A 19010-nucleotide genomic window follows, 5' to 3' on the forward strand; every position below is an offset into this window, starting at 1 on the left:
AAAAAAAAAAAAGACTCATCAATAAGTTCTCCTCGTGGCTTCCTTACTGGTCAAATGTTTACAGCGGGATTCCGTGTGAACGCCACGTGGCTAATGATGGGTAGTTGGTGCATCAGCGTCATTGTCTGATTCAAATCATTCGTTCTTTTTATTTGACTACATCCCCCCCCGCCCTTTTTTCTCCCTTTTTGGCTTACGTCAATTCCGCCTGCGTGCAGAGCAATCCCGACTTCTACCACGTTAATTGAGAATTCTTCTTAAATTTTTTTTTTTTTTTTTTTGAGAATTCTTGTTAACTTATATGTCTGGCATTATTCTTGGTGCTGGTACCAGTCATAAAGGTTCCAATTGCCCGGTAGTTTTCAACTCGTCTTATGATATTCTTTTACAGTACATGTTTAGGTGGATGGTGCTATTTTGTAATTTTCTCCAACCACAAGCCACAAATTGAGAAAGAGAACTGGTGTCACAAATTGCTGGTCCGTAAGATATGCTGGTATAGTATGACGGAAATATCAACTGATTATTCTATAACTTGAAGATTTTAGGAACATATCTACTTCGGCTAATTATTACTAGTATATGTTGTTTCCATTGAGATATGAGTATCATCATAATGCAGCATGAACGGCTTGGTATTAAAAAGATATACTCAAAATATTTGATCTCTACTTAAAATGTGTTCTACAAAATCAGGTATTGAGATTTAGGTTCGCTCGAAAAGACAACAGTGGAGGAACGAATCATTTTTTAACGATAACATTTTTATAACCTAATATATTTTAATTTAAAAAGGAAGCGGTACCTAAATCAAAATGGTGTTCTAACAATTCTTTTAAATTTTTTTTCACCGCAAAAAAGGGTTCAAACCCCTAACCTATAGTCTATAAAGAGGGACCCTGACCCTTATTTGAGTTGGGTCTGATCTTCACAGCTGCCATCGCGCATTAAAAAGAACTCAGGACCACCAAAAGTTCCTCGTATTTTGCGGTTAGAAGCCCAGTCACTAACAATTGGGTAGCAAAGCATTTGGGTATTTATTACTGTATCTGGATTCTGTAATATACAATTGACAAATTCCCAGTCGTAGCAGTAACATACTCGAAAGTAGCATTGATGTATCTGAAATGGGTTATGTACAATTGACAAAATCCGATTGATGAAACGCTACAGCACAGGTGTCTCTTCTTCGAAGCAATGCTTTCAAAACGTAATTAACGACTAAACTAGATTTCAAGATGCCACCAAAAAAATAAATAAATAAATACAGTAAAAGAGAAATAAAACATGAAAAATTCAGGCATTTCGTACAAATTGATAATGCTTCAAGGTATAACCCATGTGCTCGCAAACATAACACTTGCCTGAAGCTACCGCACCAAATTCAAGACTCTTCTGAACCTCATTCTTCTGAGCAACAACATAAATTTTGCTACGCTGCTAACTATGGAAATTCAATCTACTATGCAGCAATTAGATGAAGGTTACATCCTGATCAGCTCCACTGTTGTATAACTGCAGACTGTTCGATATGCATTAGCACTCTTTGACATGTATGGATCCACGAATACACGTTGCCAGGAGAACTGACAAATATAAAAATTGAACTACATTCACTACTATTATGCATTTCTGTCCTTTGGTTTTGGCGGAAGGGGAAGCTAGGTGCTGTGGCCAAAATTTTAACAGGGTGCTGCCCTGTTAGCTTCTGCTAACCAAAAATAATGAATGAAATGATTAAAGGTAAAAAAGAAAAAATAAGGGCCGGGCTATATTTACGCAGAGCATGAAAATAATCTACATCCTATAATCAGCTTGTAGGAAGCTCTCGTACGGAGTTCCCTTCAGTGCCTTTTCAACGTCTACCCAATTCTCAACCTGGGAAGACAAGGATCCTCTGTGTATTTTTATCTGACGACTGTTGAGCTCCATTTTTGGAACCCTCAGAAAGTCTTGAACGTCCATCAGTTTCTGGAAAAGAAGTACAAGAAGTAGCTTCAGTTTACAAGAGAACAAAATGAAACGCCAAAGTTTTTTGTATTCTCAGTGAAAGTGAATGAAAAGAAAGTGATACATGGGATGATGTCTTACAGTTCGGTTTTTGATTATGTCCTCATAATAGAGGACGATATGTCTAGTGCTCTTGAAGTATTCTAAAGCTTTAGTAACCATCTCTTCTACTTGCCTCAGGTTCAGTATCAGCAATGTTGCATTGATTGTGGGCTTGTATCTTGCAAGTATCTCAGCCTGCAACAGTTGTTCAGGTTTCAGGAACAACTATTATTGGTCAATAACATTTTATGTTCATTTGCATGTCTCTCTATGTTTGTTTCATTGTCTCACAGAGAGAGAGAGAGAGAGAGAGAGACCTCCTGGTGAGAATGCACATGCGATTTGTGTGTTCCATTCAGTAGCTTGGCATTTTGATCATAAGAATTTGCAAGTATAGAGATCATCCTGCGCAAAAGATTTCTTCTAAAGAGAAAAATTATGGAAACTCCTTTATCGTTGAAGTATTGTCTTATTTCTTCATGATTCTGCATTAGACCCTGCAATAAACCCAACAAAGATCAGTGCACTTCCCACCTATTATGAATGAAAAGTGAATTTCTCATTTTTCTTAACCTAAAGAAAGTCAATTCCTCTACTTGCCTTTCTTTAGGTGTAAAGTCACAGCATTATTTATAAGCAGACATACGATGTACTGATATTTCCTTTTCATCAGAGTTTACTTCCTTTCGTCAGGTGGATATTTTGGTAGCCAAAGCTATGTTGCATTTAGAATCATAACTTAATATATGACTGCCTGAATTCGCTGAAGTATGCAAAAACTAAGGCATGCAGTTTTGAACAATAAATTTCAGAAGCCACATTTGATGTTCTTTAGCAAACACATGGCAGAGAAAGCAAGTATTTACGCAGCTGTTAACTCTTGGCAACACATAATAACTTCACACACACCAGTAGGAGGAGCAAATTGTATGCATAACCTAGTATTGTTATGCTCATTCCCCCCCCCCCCCCAACCACTCTTTGGCTTTTGGATTCCAGGAGATGTTTGAATAAAGCCTACAAACCAAATTGTCAGTTCCTTTCACAACCAGTTGCCACAGATGCTGCCTATTTGAGAATCTAGTCATGGGATATCTTATGATCTAACCATTAGACACTAGCTTAATTAAGTACATTTTACAGCCTGATTAACTTGAGGTTTTGAAGCAGTAATAAATTCCACAAATGAGATGCACATCATATATGAAGTTAAAGAGTCAAAAGTAAAGTCAGAAGAAAAGTACTCCAACACACAAAACATCTGACACGCTGTAAGTTGATCCCACCCATCTACAACTCAAGATGTTTACACCTTGGCATGTCCATAGCCCCAATACAATACATGCAGTTTCAAATCATGTGTGGACCAGTTAAATCTATTACTAATGGAGATAGAAAGAGAACTGGCAGCTCTTGCTTAACCCCGCTGCAAGGGTTAAAGTTTGGTGATCCTTTGACAAGAGTGGTTCGCTTGTCACACGAATGGTTTAAAGTTAACTTCTGAATAACCTTTTGTTTTTGGTGGGTGGGAGGGGGGGGTGGGGATGGGGGAGGGGGACAGTTTCTGTCTAATGCGGTACTGGTAATTAAGATTTCACTACCCTATAGCAACAAAAAATTAAAAGACCAGAGGAACTCCAACACAATCAAAATAGTGTTCTCGTATCAAAAAGAAATTTTAGACAACACAAGCAACAGAGAGAACTTGAAATGTTCCAGGAACTCACCTGATTAAGCATCCACTTCAATCCAACAGCTGCAGTGCACTCATTCTTGGAAGCACTAGTGAAAAATTCTAGATTGTAGAGTTTATCTAAAGTTTCAACTATTGTTGAAACATTAGCCCTCCGGGGTTTAACAGAAAAAATCTCCCCATTCGAACTTATGTTGATATGACTGTTTAATAATGTCTCAAACCATCCACTTCCTGATCTTTGTGTGGACAAAATTGCAAAATTTCGAACAGGATGGCATGCACATTCGGCCCTAATTATCCAAAACAAGGCATTTTAGTTCATCAGCAATTAAAAGACCCTAGCAGAAATGTGCAAGTCAATGTCTCACCTGCGAAAAGTTTTAGGATTGGGGAAGTGCACAAAAGGTTTTTCTGAAGGCTCGACGTCAGGTGGCTCGCAGGGCCTCACCACTTCCACACTTAACAACCGCACAGTGGACCGGGAACTAATTTGCCTAAGACATATGGAACATATATATACTCCGCAAACCATTGAAAATATCAAGACCACCATTCTCAACAACAATGTAGACTTCTTCGGAGGCTTAAGGATCAAGCTATCCTGAAACGACGGATAAACTAAATGTCAATCGAAATGTCATCTTCTGGCCCGAATGGCTGATGAAGGAGCACAATCCAAGCTCCGAAGCTCCAGATTTTCATCCTCCCCAGCCCCTCCCACCAATATAATCCGTAATATACATAATTAAGCAAAAGAAAAGGAAAATTCCAAGGATGGCCTGATTTTTCACAAAAAAATGAGCTACAAGAACAGAAATAAATTGATCGTTGGAATTTCAGTGAAGTAGGCAACAGTATCTTTATTTCCCATGAACTTCTTAATGCACGTTTAAATGATTATTCCAACACAAATTAAACAAAATTGAAAAGAAATATTCAAACTAGGGTGAGGGTTTGCTCCTGTAGAATGCTTGGAGCAGAAAGCTCAAAGCCTGAGATGGATGGAGGCAACAACACGTATCCAAATATCCCAAGCATTCCATAACCCAGATGAAGGACAAACAATATATTCAAGAAACCTCAACGAAACGGGGGGAAAAGCGCCAATTTCTGCCAAAATAGCCCAGAACAAAATTTGTCGACAAAGATACACGAGACCCAGAAAAGAACGCACCTTGTTGAAGAAACAGAGATCGTCCGCCATGTTTGGGGGGGAAGGGCCGGCGTTAGGCTGCTGGTAAAAGGAAGAAAAAAGTAAAGGGATTTTTGGTGTAGAGGTGCAGAGATTCAACAAGACATCTTTACCCTTTTCTTTCTAGCTTTGTTCATTCTCCTATGACCAGTATATCTTCTCTTCCCCGCGTGCCCATGCAATGCATCAGCCCAAAATAATACTAGTGGTAAATATAAAGAGATTATTAATCAGTAGTATTTGGAAGCAAAAGTTAGTTTTGAGCTTTTGCTTTTTCTCGTGAAGAACAAATTGATGATCGGGGGGAAAAGATGCCCCGCTTCGACCGTTGTTCACGCTCCCCCTTTTTTCTTTTTCTTTTACTGTTCCATTCGTTGTTGTTTTTTTTTTTTCCAAAGATATGCCCTCAGAACAGATTTACAACTCCCGCTACATATTTCTGATTTCTCTCGCTGTCTCTGTTGTTTCCCTCGCAAAAACGAACAGTGAAACGCTATCACTGGAAGAATATTATGATCACTGATCCGTATCCAAATCACAAACAAGAACTTGTTGGAATTCAATCCAACTATGGTAGTACTACTTGAGTTAAGAAACCGGAAGGGACAAAGACGACAGCGTTTCCTACGAGCTTTGATTTTGTCAAAATGTGGAACGCTGTTAATCCATTCACCTTATCACCTGGATGCTGGATTCCTTTATTAGTAGTAGCATTTCAAAAGGGAGAAAAAAAAAAATCAGATAAGAACGGCAATGGATACCAGCTGGTGTTACGGGGTCTCACGTACCGCTCACCACCTGCCCGCTTGACCCGTGCTTCATTCATTACTTTTCGCCTATGTTTTAGAGATTTACTAGTATTAGCTAAGGGCACATTAATTGCCAAGATTAAAAAAGTAGTCACATATTTTATTAGGAGTAATGTTTTATTCATATGGAATCTTTTGAGTACCGTGTTTTACTTATGCATTTTTTTTTCTTTTTTTTAATCAATAGGAGACGTTCTAATTACAATCACTTTCAACATTCAATTCAATCCAACTCAACCTTTTGTGGAATTCATCATTTGTTAACTGGTCCTAGTGCGCGGGGACATAGGTAGAAAAAGATTACAAATAAAAAAATTGAGCTGACTTCTGATTCAGACTTTGTTTGTATCGTAGTTTTCTATAAAAAGAAAAAAAAATTTGTTTTTCGGGAATATATATTTTTATCTTATATACATTAAATGTTATAATACTTTTTTTTTACGAAAAAAAAAATCCTAAAAATAGCCATAATCCAAGCGGGACTGAGAATTGCGAGCGTCATAAAAAAGTAATGAAAATGAAGCTGAAAGTGGAAGAAATTTCTTTGATGTTTCGGCGTAGAGGACGAGTGGGACGAAAGTGGAGGAGACAGGTAGTAGAGTGGTGCGGTTGATTTGGTTAGCTAAAAAGGCGTTGAATTGAAAAAAGCGGGCATAAAGTAGGAGGAGCAGTAATCATTATCGATCATTGAGCTCAAGGAGCACTGGGTTGCTTAAAGCGGCAGGATTGGAATAAACAAAGGAGTAAATTTGAAGCATAAATAATTCCACGTGGTCTTTTACTTTGTTGTCGTAATGTAATGATTTCACTCTCTCGGGTTCTCGACAAAATAACCAACCGTCTCCCATTTGCGACTCAGGACCAATATAGCACTCGATTATCATGGGATGCCTATTAATTATGGGCTCAGCTGGCCTGCTAGCAGTAGTATTAAAATCCAAAGTCATTCATCAAGGATCGATGAAGAAGCAGCCGCGAACATAATATTATTATTATAGAATAGCAGCTTGATTTGCGTCTTAATTAATAGTACTATTATTGGCTGAAAAATGTCGTTTATAAATGCCTTAGAAATGGAATACTTCATATAAACGTCAGTACTATTATAACCATGTACGATCCGATCATTGTTTCAACAATCGAAATTACTGAAAAGAAACAACAAAGTTAGATTAACACTCAGAGATAATCGAAGTCCTGGTGCGAAGTACAATCTAACGTGGAACTCACAAATCAATACCGTCCAACCAATTACGACCTTTAGATTTCAACTGGCAACAAGAGGCGCGTTAACGGTAAACCGGGTCTCGTTCTCTCTGAAAACTAGGCTGCTAAAAACCGAACGAGAGGGAAATAAGCTGCTAAAAGAAAGGGATAATTTCACAAACCTTCTCCCAGATTTTTTTACTATTTCGCCGGCCTCGTTTTATTTTTGCCTCTCTTAATATTAATTATCGTGTAACTTGGGTCTCTGAGCAAATTATGGGTCCAGGGAACCTTACTACTGTCCGATACTTTTGGGCTTTAAGGGAGACAAGAGCCCCCCAACCCAAAAGAAAAGAAGAGATGAGCAGAGATGGGCTCATTTTAAGGCTAAAATTAGCTGGAAGGGAATAAACGAAGAAGTGAATTATGTAGAGCGGTGGAAGCTAACGTTCATGGATCCGCAATCAGTTCATTTACAATTTCATTGGCTCTTACCGCAAGTAGCAATTCAGCAAAATTGCATTCAATACCCTTATTATATTTAACCACTGACTTGTTAACCTATAAGATGCGATTGGCACACACAGGATAACCTAACCCTCTTGCACTTGTAGAAGAAAAAGAAAAATAAATTAGATTAAAAAAAAAAAACAATGCAACAGTTGTCTAAATTAATAAGAGTATTTAATCCTAAAACTCCAAAAAAAAATACCAACAAAATAGGAAAACAAAGATTAATCGATAATCAAAACATAAAATATTCAAACATTTGTTTTAATTTTCTCTATTTCTCGAAAACTATTAATTCATTTTCTATTAAGGATGACGAACTGCTTCACAACCAAACATTTAAGCTCTAAAAATTTAAAAATAAATGGATAGAGCGTGAAGTGGATAGAATTTATGAGAAAAGAAAAGAAATTTTGAAGAAAGATGAAAAAGATAGAGTTGTAGAATAATTGAAGAAGGTTGTGTTTGGATTGCATTTTTCATGAAAAAATTACTATAGTAATTTAATGTATGTGAGGAAAAAAGCTAATAGGAAAATGTGATCACGGAAAATAATATATAATGTAATTTTGGACGAAAAACTGCAATCCAAACAAGGCTTAGTGGCAGCAAATGCAAGAAACGAAAAAATAAGTGGAAGATATGATTAAATATACAAAATTACAAGTTTTGAAAAATAATATATATATATATATATATATATATAATGATTAAATAATTATGGTTTACATTTGGACACTGGTCATGTTAACCAATCTTACACATATACGTACACATATAGGTTCAGGTGACCACAAATTTTGAAAAATTGAAAATCACATCTTACCATAGTTTTTCATATAGGTTCAGACAACCTAACCATGTTAAAGATTAGGGATTGATTACCCTATTTTTTTATTTAGATCAATTCAATTTTCTCGACTACCTCTTTTTTTTTTTTTTTTTTTTATCTTTTTGAACACCCAAATGAAAGCGTTGCATGATTAGAAAAATAGCTCGATGGGACTGCCACCATGGTACAAACTCCAATTCTATTGCAAAGCCAACAGATGTGTTGATACGTTAGCAAAGACGGGATGCAAGCTGGACAGAAACTTTTTTGTTATCTTTTGACGCCTGTCCGCATGCAACTGGCTTGTGCTTTTGAGGAGACATGCGCGGTGTTTGTTTAGCCCGTGATGTTCCCCTGGGACGTAAAAATTAGGGCCTTGTTTTTGGCAAGTTTTGTGATCAAGTTTATTTGTTACAAGTTTTTTAACAATTTTAACCATCGTAATTTCAAAAAAATTTCAAAATTTTTAAATTATATACTTCAAAATATTCAGAAATTTACACACTTTAAAAATTTTTTCTACAACTTCTACAATAAGTTACAGTAAATTTTTAGACAAACCTCTAAAAAATTTCTTTGTCAAACGGGGACTCTTAACTTTCTTAATTTTGACATACTCCTGTTATAACAGAAAAAATAAGAATACACTGATAATATATATATTATTACTGTTTGATTTATAATATATGTGTAAAATTTGTATACAGTGTTTGATTCATCTAATGCGATCACAACTGTAGGAAAGATTAATTCAAAAAATAATAGTAATTATAGAACCATTGAAGCATGCTTCCACACTTCCAAGTCGCGATCATAGTACAAACCAGCAGAAGTGCAACGGCACTCTTAATTCTTAAACCGTATGGACAACGAGCGTGTATTGCACTTCATAGCATCTACCAGAACAGTAAACAAGTGTCTTGTACTGATTGATTGTTGGTTTATTACGCAGACTTTGAAGCCTGTTCTTTTATTTGAGCTTTAGAATCTTGAATTTTTTTCCTTGAAGATTGAGAAAAATCAATTGCAGTTGGATACAAAGACATAATTGAATCGGTTTAATTGCAATTTCTTGTGTTCCTGGCATCGATGGATCTCTCAATCCAAATACCTGACGCTCCTGATGTACTTCACAGTTTCCTTCCTTTATTTCGCGTATTCAAAGATGGCCGTGTCGAAAGGTTCAGTCAAACTCCCTTCACCCCTCCGTCTGATTCGGAAGATCCGAACGCCGTCACCGGCGGTGTCCGATCAAAAGACATCGTCATCTCACCGGAAAACAAGGTAGGAGCACGGCTATTCCTTCCCAAAACAATCAAACCCGATGAGAGACGTCCCCTCCTCATCTACATCCACGGTGGTGCCTTCGCCATCGAATCGGCCTTCTCCATTCAATACCATAACTACGTTAGCTCCCTCGTAGCCGAGGCGAATATCATCGCCGTGTCCGTCGAATACAGGTTGGCTCCGGAGCACCCCGTGCCCGCGTGCTACGACGATTCCTGGGCAGTGATTAATTGGGTCACAGCTCATGCCAAAGATAGACAAGGCCCCGATTTATGGATTAATAATCACGCCGACTTCACCAAAGTCTTCTTCTCCGGCGACAGCGCTGGAGGTAACATTGCCCATAACATGGCAGTGAGAGCAGGCCAAGATGGGCTGGGCGACGGCGTAAAGCTCGAGGGAGTGATTTTGATGCATCCCTTTTTCGGTGATGGGAAGCCTAATAAACTTTGGGAGCTTATCTGTTCAGACTTTAAGGGATGGGAGGATCCAAGGCTGAATCCGATGGCTCATCCGGGTTCGTTATCGAGCCTCGTTTGTGGCAAGATTCTGATTTGCATATCCGAGAAAGATATCATCAGGGAGAGTGGTCAGCTTTACTATGAGGCCTTGAAGAAAAACGGATGGAAAGGTGAGTTGGATTTGGTGGACATTGAAGAGGAGGGTCATGTTTTCCACCTCTTGAACCCAGATTGTCACCGCGCCGGAGTCTTGATGAGACGGGTGGTTTCATTTCTAAGAGGATAGGCAGCGGGTAAGCCTAAGCTCTCTCTCTCTCTCTTTCTAGTACTGGTAATTTGTTGAATAAGAGGGATTTTCGAGAATAATGAACTTTTGCAGTGATGGAATGTTGGAATCTAATGCATCGACATTCAGATTTCAGACACCAATAGTAGCAATAGAAGAGATTGCAGGGAGCTAAACTTGAGTGGATAATCCATCAGCGGATTAAACTCCGTGATAGATGGTATTGAGTTCGTAATCGTAGTTGATATTAAAGTGATGATTTACTTATGTATGTATTTTGTATCTTGTATTAATAACCGTTATCATGTTGTTTAAAGGCGCATCTCAATGAAACTGTTTGTTATTTCTAAATCCAACTTCCAAAATAAGCATTATTAGTTGGTTTTCAGGATCGCATTTACAAATTACTTTTGAGTAAAGACAAATTCTTTGACCAAAATTGTCGATATTTTACGTTAGCTAGTGGAGCCACGCTTATTCATGGTAGTACTGAAGTAAAAAAGTACGCATCTATCCAGAGATTTACGACACAGATTCCGGCAGTGGTGGCGAATGACAGCGGCGGACGAGAAATTATTTTGGATGCCCTAGCAACCATCGAGCTTTAGAGTTGTTAAGTTACTGCTTCTTCTTTTGTTATAATATAAAGCTGAAGGGAGAGGAGAGATGTGGCTTGAGTTGGTGACGAGAGAGGAGAAGGAATGGATTGAGCGACGATGGGTGAGGTGGTTTAGGGAGGAGTCGACGGTGAAGAGGTGAAGAAGAAGCAGGTCAACATTAATTTTTTAAATTGCACTTTGACCCTTTAAATTTTTGCAAAATTACAGTAGGCCGGAGAAAATAGATGGAAAGGGAAAAAAACAACTAACAATAAATGTTTTTGCAGTTGAATTTAACAAACAGATCAGGTATGATGAGGAACTAAAATGTGATTTATCTAAAATTGAAATAAAAAAATGACTTGGGTTATTTTGGGTTTGTGCGATTGAGTGAACCGAAATCTACCCAACCCAAAAGTAACTCACTGAAAGTTTGGGCCACCTCTATTTGTTGCTGACCTGATAATGATTCTTTGATTAAATTTTCCTTCGGAGTACAAAAAAGACAGGATTTGTTTCATCAGAATCCCCAAAAAGAAAAAGGAAAAACTGTTGTTGTAAAATTAGTAGAAAATATATAATCTGACACAGTGAATGAGTTCAGGTTGTAATTCATGTACGTGCAATTTGGAGTTGTTGTAAGCAGCGATGCTAAAATGACATCATACAACTGGACAAACGTATATAGTTTCAACCGAAATCGTTTGACTAAGTATAATAATCGATCACTTGTACGTCCTGTTGGTAGCATGTAATAATAATAATGTTGCATCTAGAAGACTATTTTTATTCTTTAGTGACTTTGATTAAATTTAGATGACCGGATGGAATGGGTTGTGGAATTGTTGAACTAGATTGGTAGCAAGCACAAGCAACACACCGATTGTTATTGTCATTATCCTTTTATTTTTGCCCATTCGTCTTGCCATTCAGCGTTCAGATGATAGCAAAAGAAGCTGCTCTTAACTTAGGGCACGCTGGCTTTGCTGCAACAACTGCCGAGGCTCACTCTTTAAGAGGCTGATATGGGGCAAATTTATTACGCACGTCTCAGAAGTAAATGCAGCTTATCCTCTTTCCCGCCAACCAAAACCAAAAAGGGGGGGACAAAAAGAAGGCTTGAAGTGTTTAGTTGGTACTTTTTTTTTTCAGCAAGTAGATGTCCTATAACCTAATCTAGCCTAATCTAGGGGGAAGAGTTAAGGGGAGATGGTCAACTAAGACCAGCCACATATTGTGGCAAATTTTGAGGGAGGCAAGAGTTGAACCCCTGACCTCCAGCATCACCAAAGAAGGTGATGACCACTGGACCAAATGGCCAATGGTTTGAAGTTTAGTTGGTACTTGGTATTAAGGACTTTCGTCTCTTTAGATCACTATCAAAAACTTTTAAATTTCGATAGGATGGGAGGCCAGGTATTCAAATTCCATCAATGTGTCATTATATGTAGTTCAAATTCGAGTATTATGCTCAATGCGAGTATGCTTGAGTCAGTTGAGTGTGTACTAATTTTATATATTTTATCTAAGATTACTAAAATATATATACAATTTCAGTATGGACAGTTGCATGTTTTACTAGGTGAGTATGTTTGTCTAATTACGTTAAACTCAAATAAAATAAGTAGAAATTTTAAAAAAGCCAATCAAAAATTGGTAAGAGAAAAAATAACTTGAGTTGATTTCTAAAGTAAGCTTGAGTTACTCACATTTTTCTCAAATCAATCAAAGCAACAAAATTTGATGTAGTAGAGCTCGACTTCAAATAATTTGCATGAGTTCGAGCTCGAATAGAGCACTGCTCTCGTTCAACTCCGCGCGTTGAAAGGGCTGGGTAGTAATAGAATTATGGAATTGGAATCCACCAAAATTCTAAAACTAATAAATGGTGACCACTGACTATTGAATTAGGTGTATAACTAGGAGGAGATCACCGCGCATCGCGCGGTGGATGAATGGAATTATGCCCACTAATGTCCGATATATTTTTGAAATATTGTAATCCTGATGAATTAAAATAATAAAGATGAATTCAGGATTATGTTTTGAATAAGTATATTGGTAATTAAAATTTGAGGAAAAGTAATAAGAAGATTGGAAAATGTGTAATGTAATGTATTTAATAGTGCAATACGGAAAAGCAGTGATGATTAGTAGGCATGAAAGTGGTGATGATTAGTAGTGTAATATGTTCAATAAAGTTGAATCCTTCATATCGGGAGCTCTCCCAATAACATAGCTATATCTTGAGATATAGAACTCATATGACCATGACTCTTGAAGATAAAAATATTGTGTGATTTGTGGATGTCTAGAGAGACCTGTAGTTGTTTGAGAAGATGCAATGGTATGAGACGGAGCACGTGCTTTATAGCCACAGCTTTGTATGTGCATCAAAATCAACCATAAATTCAGCTATGGTAGGTTGGAACCATAGCTTTGCATTGTACAAAATTAAGGATGCTGTCATCTAATACTGTGATAAATTGTTGAAGCCAAACACTTCCTAATTGAAGAAAAACACAATTCAGTTGAACGCAATAACGCTATCATAGAAAAAAAAATATGAGAAAGGAATTATCGAATAAGTAAAGAGGCCAGTTGATCCCTAGACAATCGTTGATGTTCCCATAAATATATTTATACATAAATAATTTTGGATGATTACTAATCTTCACCGGGGCAAGAATTAAGAAAAAAAAGAAATTCAAACTGTCAAATGCACACTGATCGTGGTTGGAAAGATATTATCTTGCGTCTTGATCATGACAGTATAGGAGAAAAGTGAAAAAGCAGTCATCTCAAGTAGTTAATCAACTTTCGCACTCTTCATCCTAGAAATTCAACCCGTAATTCTGTCAGAAGTACCATATCACAAGTGATTATTTAAAACAAGATCAATGAAAAGAATCTTAGGAGCGATTTGAAAATTTGAAAAATGTGACAATATTGTAAAACAAGTACACTGGAGTCATCTAACTGGTTTTCATCATTTTATAAGAAAGAACAAGGGTATGTGATGACTTGAAATTCAAAAACTCAAATTAAAACATATTTCTAATAAAAGATAAAAATGTAATCCCCTAACAAAGTTGACGTTAACTGTTTAAACAACCAGTCAAATAGAAAGTTGAAACTCCCGTGGATTATATGAGGGTATACCACTTAAGAGTATAATGTTGCAGATTTAATATTGAAGGCCTTATGAGGTGAACCATTTTATGTTGTCAACTTACAATGAATCGACTCTAAACATTTCAAGCTGATGTAATCTGAAACGCAAACTTTAAGAAAGGAGCTGATGTAATCTGGAATGCATACCAAAATGAACCATTTTTAAGAAAATTTTCTTTTGGTTGCTAATATTCGAATAAAATGCTAGGTCCTAATAAATGCTATAGTGAAACTATAGTCAAATTTCAGCCCAATCCATAATATTCGAACAAAATGCTAGGTCCTAATCAATGCTATACTGAACAATAGTTTGTCAAATTCCAACTATTGTCAACCCCATTTCTCACCTCAAATTCAATTTTGAAAGTTCTATCAACCTCTCTATATGGGGAAACCAACCCAGATACAAAATAAAAAAAAATTTCTTTTGCGGCAAGACTTCACAGTGAGTTGATAGAGCATCTTACCTTCGCGGAACTTGTATGCAAAATTCAACATTAAGCAAAAGTAGCAGTCTTCAATACCCCTTTATGTCAATACAATGCAAACCATAAAATGGTTTTACCTGGGAACAGAATGTTAAAAGATATAAGAGCGTCGGCATAAAAACCTTAATTTACTGTTTGTTTCTTAATGACCATACCAACAAAATTATAAACAATAATATTTTCCAATTATATAGAGTTACCATTTTGGAAAATGGTCAATGGTTCTCAAAAAGAGAGAACAAATGATCTTCTATATTTGCACTTGTCAAACCAGAAAATACATTATTCACATAATTTAATACATTATTCAAGAAGAAGAAAGAGATGTAAATTTTTAAAGCCAATGTCACCACTGAATTTGAGAATAAGAAGCAAAAACACCAAAAACATGAGAATTTTGATACATTGATGACCACTCAACTCCTTTTTGACCTCAACCAAGTTCCAATGATTCTAGAATTCTACTGATTTTAAAAAAAATTGGAATGATATATAAATAATTTTAAAAAATAATACAACGATGAAACTAATAATAAAGGACAAAGTACAAAATATGACTACTCTTGCAATATGTAAGAAAAATATTAACAGATCATTTTCTGTGTTTAACAACTATTTTTAACTGCCTAAACTCTTGCAATTTTAGTCCATCTGCTGCCAAATAACTTTTGTGCCTGCATATCATCTCTAAATTATATAATACACTCCCCATAACAAGAAAATTGGTCATTTGGCTTGAAATGATTAGATTGGTTAAATATGCAATCTTAGAGAACATGTTATCTGATGGAAAACCAAATTTATGGTATACAAAGTCAAAGAAATTTCAAATACACACACACACACACACAAACACCAAAACACATACGCTAAGCATCAATAGCATCTTCCAGTTATTCCTTCAATTGATTTCAAAAAGTTGAATGATTTCATAAAGACGAACAAGTAGCCAAGAATAAATGCATAATTTAGTATTTCTAAGAAAAATGGCAATTTACTTACCGCTTCTAGCCTGTACAAAAAATCTAATATTTGGGACTTCTTCTTTGGCAAATGTTTTACTACCTACAAGCATCAAAACCATTTATATTAGTCGTATTAAGCAAAAACTGCCCCTAGGTAAAAAGCAATTGGTTAGTTTGTACAACTTAGATTCATAAGATAGATATTGATAAGTCCTATCAAGAAAAGTACTATTTTCTGTTGGCCGTTGCTGCGAGAAACCTGGCAATTAAGTAGACATAAAACCACCAAAACAGATCCACCACTTCATGATGTAATAAAGATACAAAATAAACAGAGAACAAACCTTCTCATACATAACTGCCCTAAAGATCCAAGATGTAAATAGTGAAATCCATAAATTGGTATTTAGGCCTACAACAACACAAACTGTGGAGAACAATTTTTCAAGTTGAAAGATAGAATTCAAATTACTTTAGGGTTGACTGTCTAAAAATTGTTCAGCCTAAGAATCCTAAAACTACTGTGGTCGACGTATTACAAATTTCCCTGCATGATTACCTACCTAAGCACAACATTGAAGCCTTAATTTTGAAATATATGTCTAGCTCCAATACAAATTCAGTAGCCAAACCAGCCAAGTTTGAAAAAGAAACTTTTTCAAGTCAACGCTGATAAAATTAGTCCAGCCATTACAGCAGTTTCAGTCTAATTAAGCAAAATTGAACATAAAGACATCATGGATACAAAAACAAGAGACCAAAAAAATCCCAACAATGGCAGGAAAAGACTCAAAACAAGAAATAACCAGACACTATGCACTAAATTTGGAGTAATTTACCTTACTCCAGGGGTTAAAAAAAAGGTTCCTACTCATTCCTTTCTCCGGATTAATTCACCGACAAAAACTTAAGCAAAATTGATTAAATTAGATCAAAGAATGTTTATAGCGCAAAAACACTACGGCTCAACTAATTTTTTCAACATCTATTCTCTCGTAACAACTCAGCAGATGCTCAAGAATAAGAAAGAAAAATGAAATATTCCAAATGGGTCCAAATGCGTAGAGACTGAGTTTTTTTTAAAGTTCTAAAAAAATTTAAGAAAATAAAAGAGCAGACGACACCTCCGGAGAACAGAATAAAATCCAGTAGATCTACAAGCCATTTGTAACGTATCTCAGAGAAAAAATAAAAGAGAAAATAAAGGTCCGAAAATAAAACTTGTGATACCGATAATGGTTGCAACCAGTCATGAAAAGTGAGCAGTCAAAGAAAATTTCGACAAAAACCTGCAAAATAACAAAATAATTATGGCAAAAAAGAAAGAAGAAATTAGGCATAAAATAGATAGAAATACTTCAGCAAGAAAATGAAACCAGTACCATGGAAACCTACAGATCCAAACAATAGAAAAGAAAACGATAGCAACAAAATAGATCGTAAATAACTACTTTAATAAAAGGAAAAAATAAAGGCTGTATAGAGAAAGGTTGTAAAAAAATTAAAAATGAAAATTAGGCTAATTAAGAGAGAAAGAGAAAGGAAAATACCCTTTAACCTGCAAGAAGAAGACCAATGTATGACCTCTGATTTGTCTTGCACTGTTGTTTAATGTTTAATTAAAGGAGGAGCAAGGGAGAAGGAACCAGAGAAGAAAGAGAGAAAATAGCTTCGAAGAAGAAGAGACACGGTGAGCGGCGTAAATGAATTCTCAGCAACTCTGTCCATCCAATAAGGAGGCGAAATCTCAATTTTGTCCTCAATTGAATCCATCATCTCAATTGATCGGGGGAACTACCATCAATTCACCAATAAGGAGATGCCAAGTCAGCAATTAAAACTCAATTGAGAACCCTGGCATTCGCACATAGACTATATATGTTAACAAGCAGAGCATGTAATCGAGCGAGGCAACTGAAAGAGTAAATATGAAAGCACACCAGCATGATATGAAAGCAAGCAGAAGACAAAATACCTTAAGCAGTAAACGGAGGCTAAGAGAGGACACGGTAGAGGAGCGAGCCGAAGTTGGCCTGCATAAGCAAAAGCGACATAAAGGTTAAGAAAATAGCGGAAAGCAGGGAACATAACAAAAGGGAAGCAATTATAAGAAGCACAAAGAGCTGCGAATAAACTGAAAGGAAAGGGACCAAAAAGGAACACACGAGCAGCGCACTAAACGCAGTCCAGGGAGAAAAGAGAACAAAAGCTGGGAACAACACAGTGCCGGCAACAAAATGCTAGGCAAGACGGGGGTTTTGTTCAGCGGCAATCCGAGGACAATCGTAGGCCTGGGAGGGGGTATTAACGGTAGGGGGAAAGACCGAGCCCAAATATTGGCAAGCAAAGGGGTGTAAGCAGCAGAGGCAGCCCGGAATTATAATGGACAACACGGGGAGACAGAGGGAGAGGGAGAGGGAGGGGGAGGGCGGCGGGGCGGGGGTGGGGGGGAGTGCAAGCTGAGCAACGAAAGAGCAGCGGAGATAACCTGGTGCAGCAAAGAGGGCAATGGCAAGGAGCAGCAACAACACCAAAACAGGAACAAAAGGGCAAATAGCGGCCTTCGACGAGCAGGCAAGAGGAGAAGCACCATGGTTCATGATGGCAGTCAACTAATAGGTCAGGTTGGAAGAGGTCAGAGCAGGTGGGAGAAGGCGTGCAAGATAGCTAAAGGAACAGTTTTGTGTGAGGGGAAAGAGGAAGTGGGTGAAGAATTGTAAGGCCTGGTGCAACCCAATGAGTACAAACAATATCACAATGATGCACAAAGATATATCAAATTTAAGCACAATAAAGAAAATTTAATTAAAGAGAAAAGATAAGAAATGCAAACCAAATATCAATCCAATAGTCTCTTCAATAGATGGCGATGCTAACCAAGATGTACAAGTGAAGGCTCACTCCTTCCTCACCCAAAACACACTTTGATTGAGCCAAGGAGTTTTACAACTATTCTAGTTAACCCTCAACAACCTACACTTGAAAGATCACTCACCCAATTAAGAACTATTTTATACAAATGAGGCAACCTTCACCAAGGTTTTACCATTTCAAGTGATAGGTTCACCTTCACCAAGGTTTTACTCCTCCTAGAGAGTAACCTTCACTTGAGCAATCTCACAACCCAACTTTTCCAACCCCTTATACAACCAACAAAGAATCTTTCTACTCAAAAATCTCACTTGTAAGCTTGTATTTTGTGTTGGCAAAAGTCCCTTGTCTTCTTGTGCTTTGGAGTTTTTATAGAAGGTGAGAAATGGCTCCAAAAGGCTCTCCAACGGTCAAATATTAAATGCTGTCAAAACTAGCCGTTGGCCTGTCGGACGTCCGAACCACCTGTCGGACGTCCGAACCCTGCGTCCGACCGTCGTCAGAGAGTCATCAAATCTTTGCGAAATTTCTCGGACGTCCGATGCGATCGATGTGCGTCCGATGCGTGTGTCCGTTGATGTT

General features: G+C 37.0%; 2 protein-coding genes and 1 long non-coding RNA gene across 5 annotated transcripts; 1 reads left to right on the plus strand and 2 right to left on the minus strand.

The window, feature by feature from the left end:
- Positions 1–1239: 1239 nt before the first annotated feature.
- Positions 1240–5102, minus strand: LOC113726408 (uncharacterized). The gene is made up of 6 exons (XM_027250116.2): positions 4923–5102; positions 4117–4349; positions 3780–4038; positions 2370–2549; positions 2092–2247; positions 1240–1971 (listed from the first exon to the last, which is right to left on the minus strand). The coding sequence occupies exons 1-6, from the start codon at positions 4950–4952 to the stop codon at positions 1798–1800; spliced, it is 1032 nt and encodes a 343-aa protein (XP_027105917.1). The 5' UTR covers positions 4953–5102; the 3' UTR covers positions 1240–1797.
- Positions 5103–9130: 4028 nt separating this feature from the next.
- On the plus strand, positions 9131–10682 carry LOC113726409 (2-hydroxyisoflavanone dehydratase-like). Its single transcript, XM_072074783.1, has one exon. It carries the CDS (start codon positions 9387–9389, stop codon positions 10329–10331), a length of 945 nt encoding a protein of 314 aa, XP_071930884.1. The 5' UTR covers positions 9131–9386; the 3' UTR covers positions 10332–10682.
- Positions 10683–12867: 2185 nt separating this feature from the next.
- LOC113726410 (uncharacterized) lies at positions 12868–18294 on the minus strand. Of its 3 annotated transcripts, none has more exons than XR_003457517.2 (8): positions 18046–18294; positions 17533–17590; positions 17108–17411; positions 16788–16846; positions 15595–15657; positions 14572–14669; positions 13252–13785; positions 12868–12934 (listed from the first exon to the last, which is right to left on the minus strand). It is a non-coding gene; the product is annotated as an uncharacterized lncRNA (long non-coding RNA). The 3 variants fall into 3 exon arrangements; XR_011839068.1 differs by lacking the exon at positions 18046–18294 and adding an exon at positions 17723–17806; XR_011839069.1 differs by having other exon boundaries at positions 12869–12934; positions 17108–17351.
- Between the last annotated feature and the right edge of the window lie 716 nt (positions 18295–19010).

Source organism: Coffea arabica, chromosome 2c (assembly GCF_036785885.1).
Source record: "Coffea arabica cultivar ET-39 chromosome 2c, Coffea Arabica ET-39 HiFi, whole genome shotgun sequence".
NCBI lineage: Eukaryota > Viridiplantae > Streptophyta > Magnoliopsida > Gentianales > Rubiaceae > Coffea > Coffea arabica.

Bases quoted from the DNA above. Each gene is read 5' to 3' on its own strand.
- LOC113726408 (XM_027250116.2), bottom strand. From the start codon at position 4,952: ATGGCGGACGATCTCTGTTTCTTCAACAAG. The intron at 2,550-3,779 runs GTGAGTTCCTGG...GGTTTATTGCAG, and splicing joins TGAAGTGGATGCTTAATCAG to GGTCTAATGCAGAATCATGA. The intron at 2,248-2,369 runs GTCTCTCTCTCT...CAACTGTTGCAG, and splicing joins ATGTGCATTCTCACCAGGAG to GCTGAGATACTTGCAAGATA.
- LOC113726409 (XM_072074783.1), top strand. From the start codon at position 9,387: ATGGATCTCTCAATCCAAATACCTGACGCTCCTGATGTACTTCACAGT.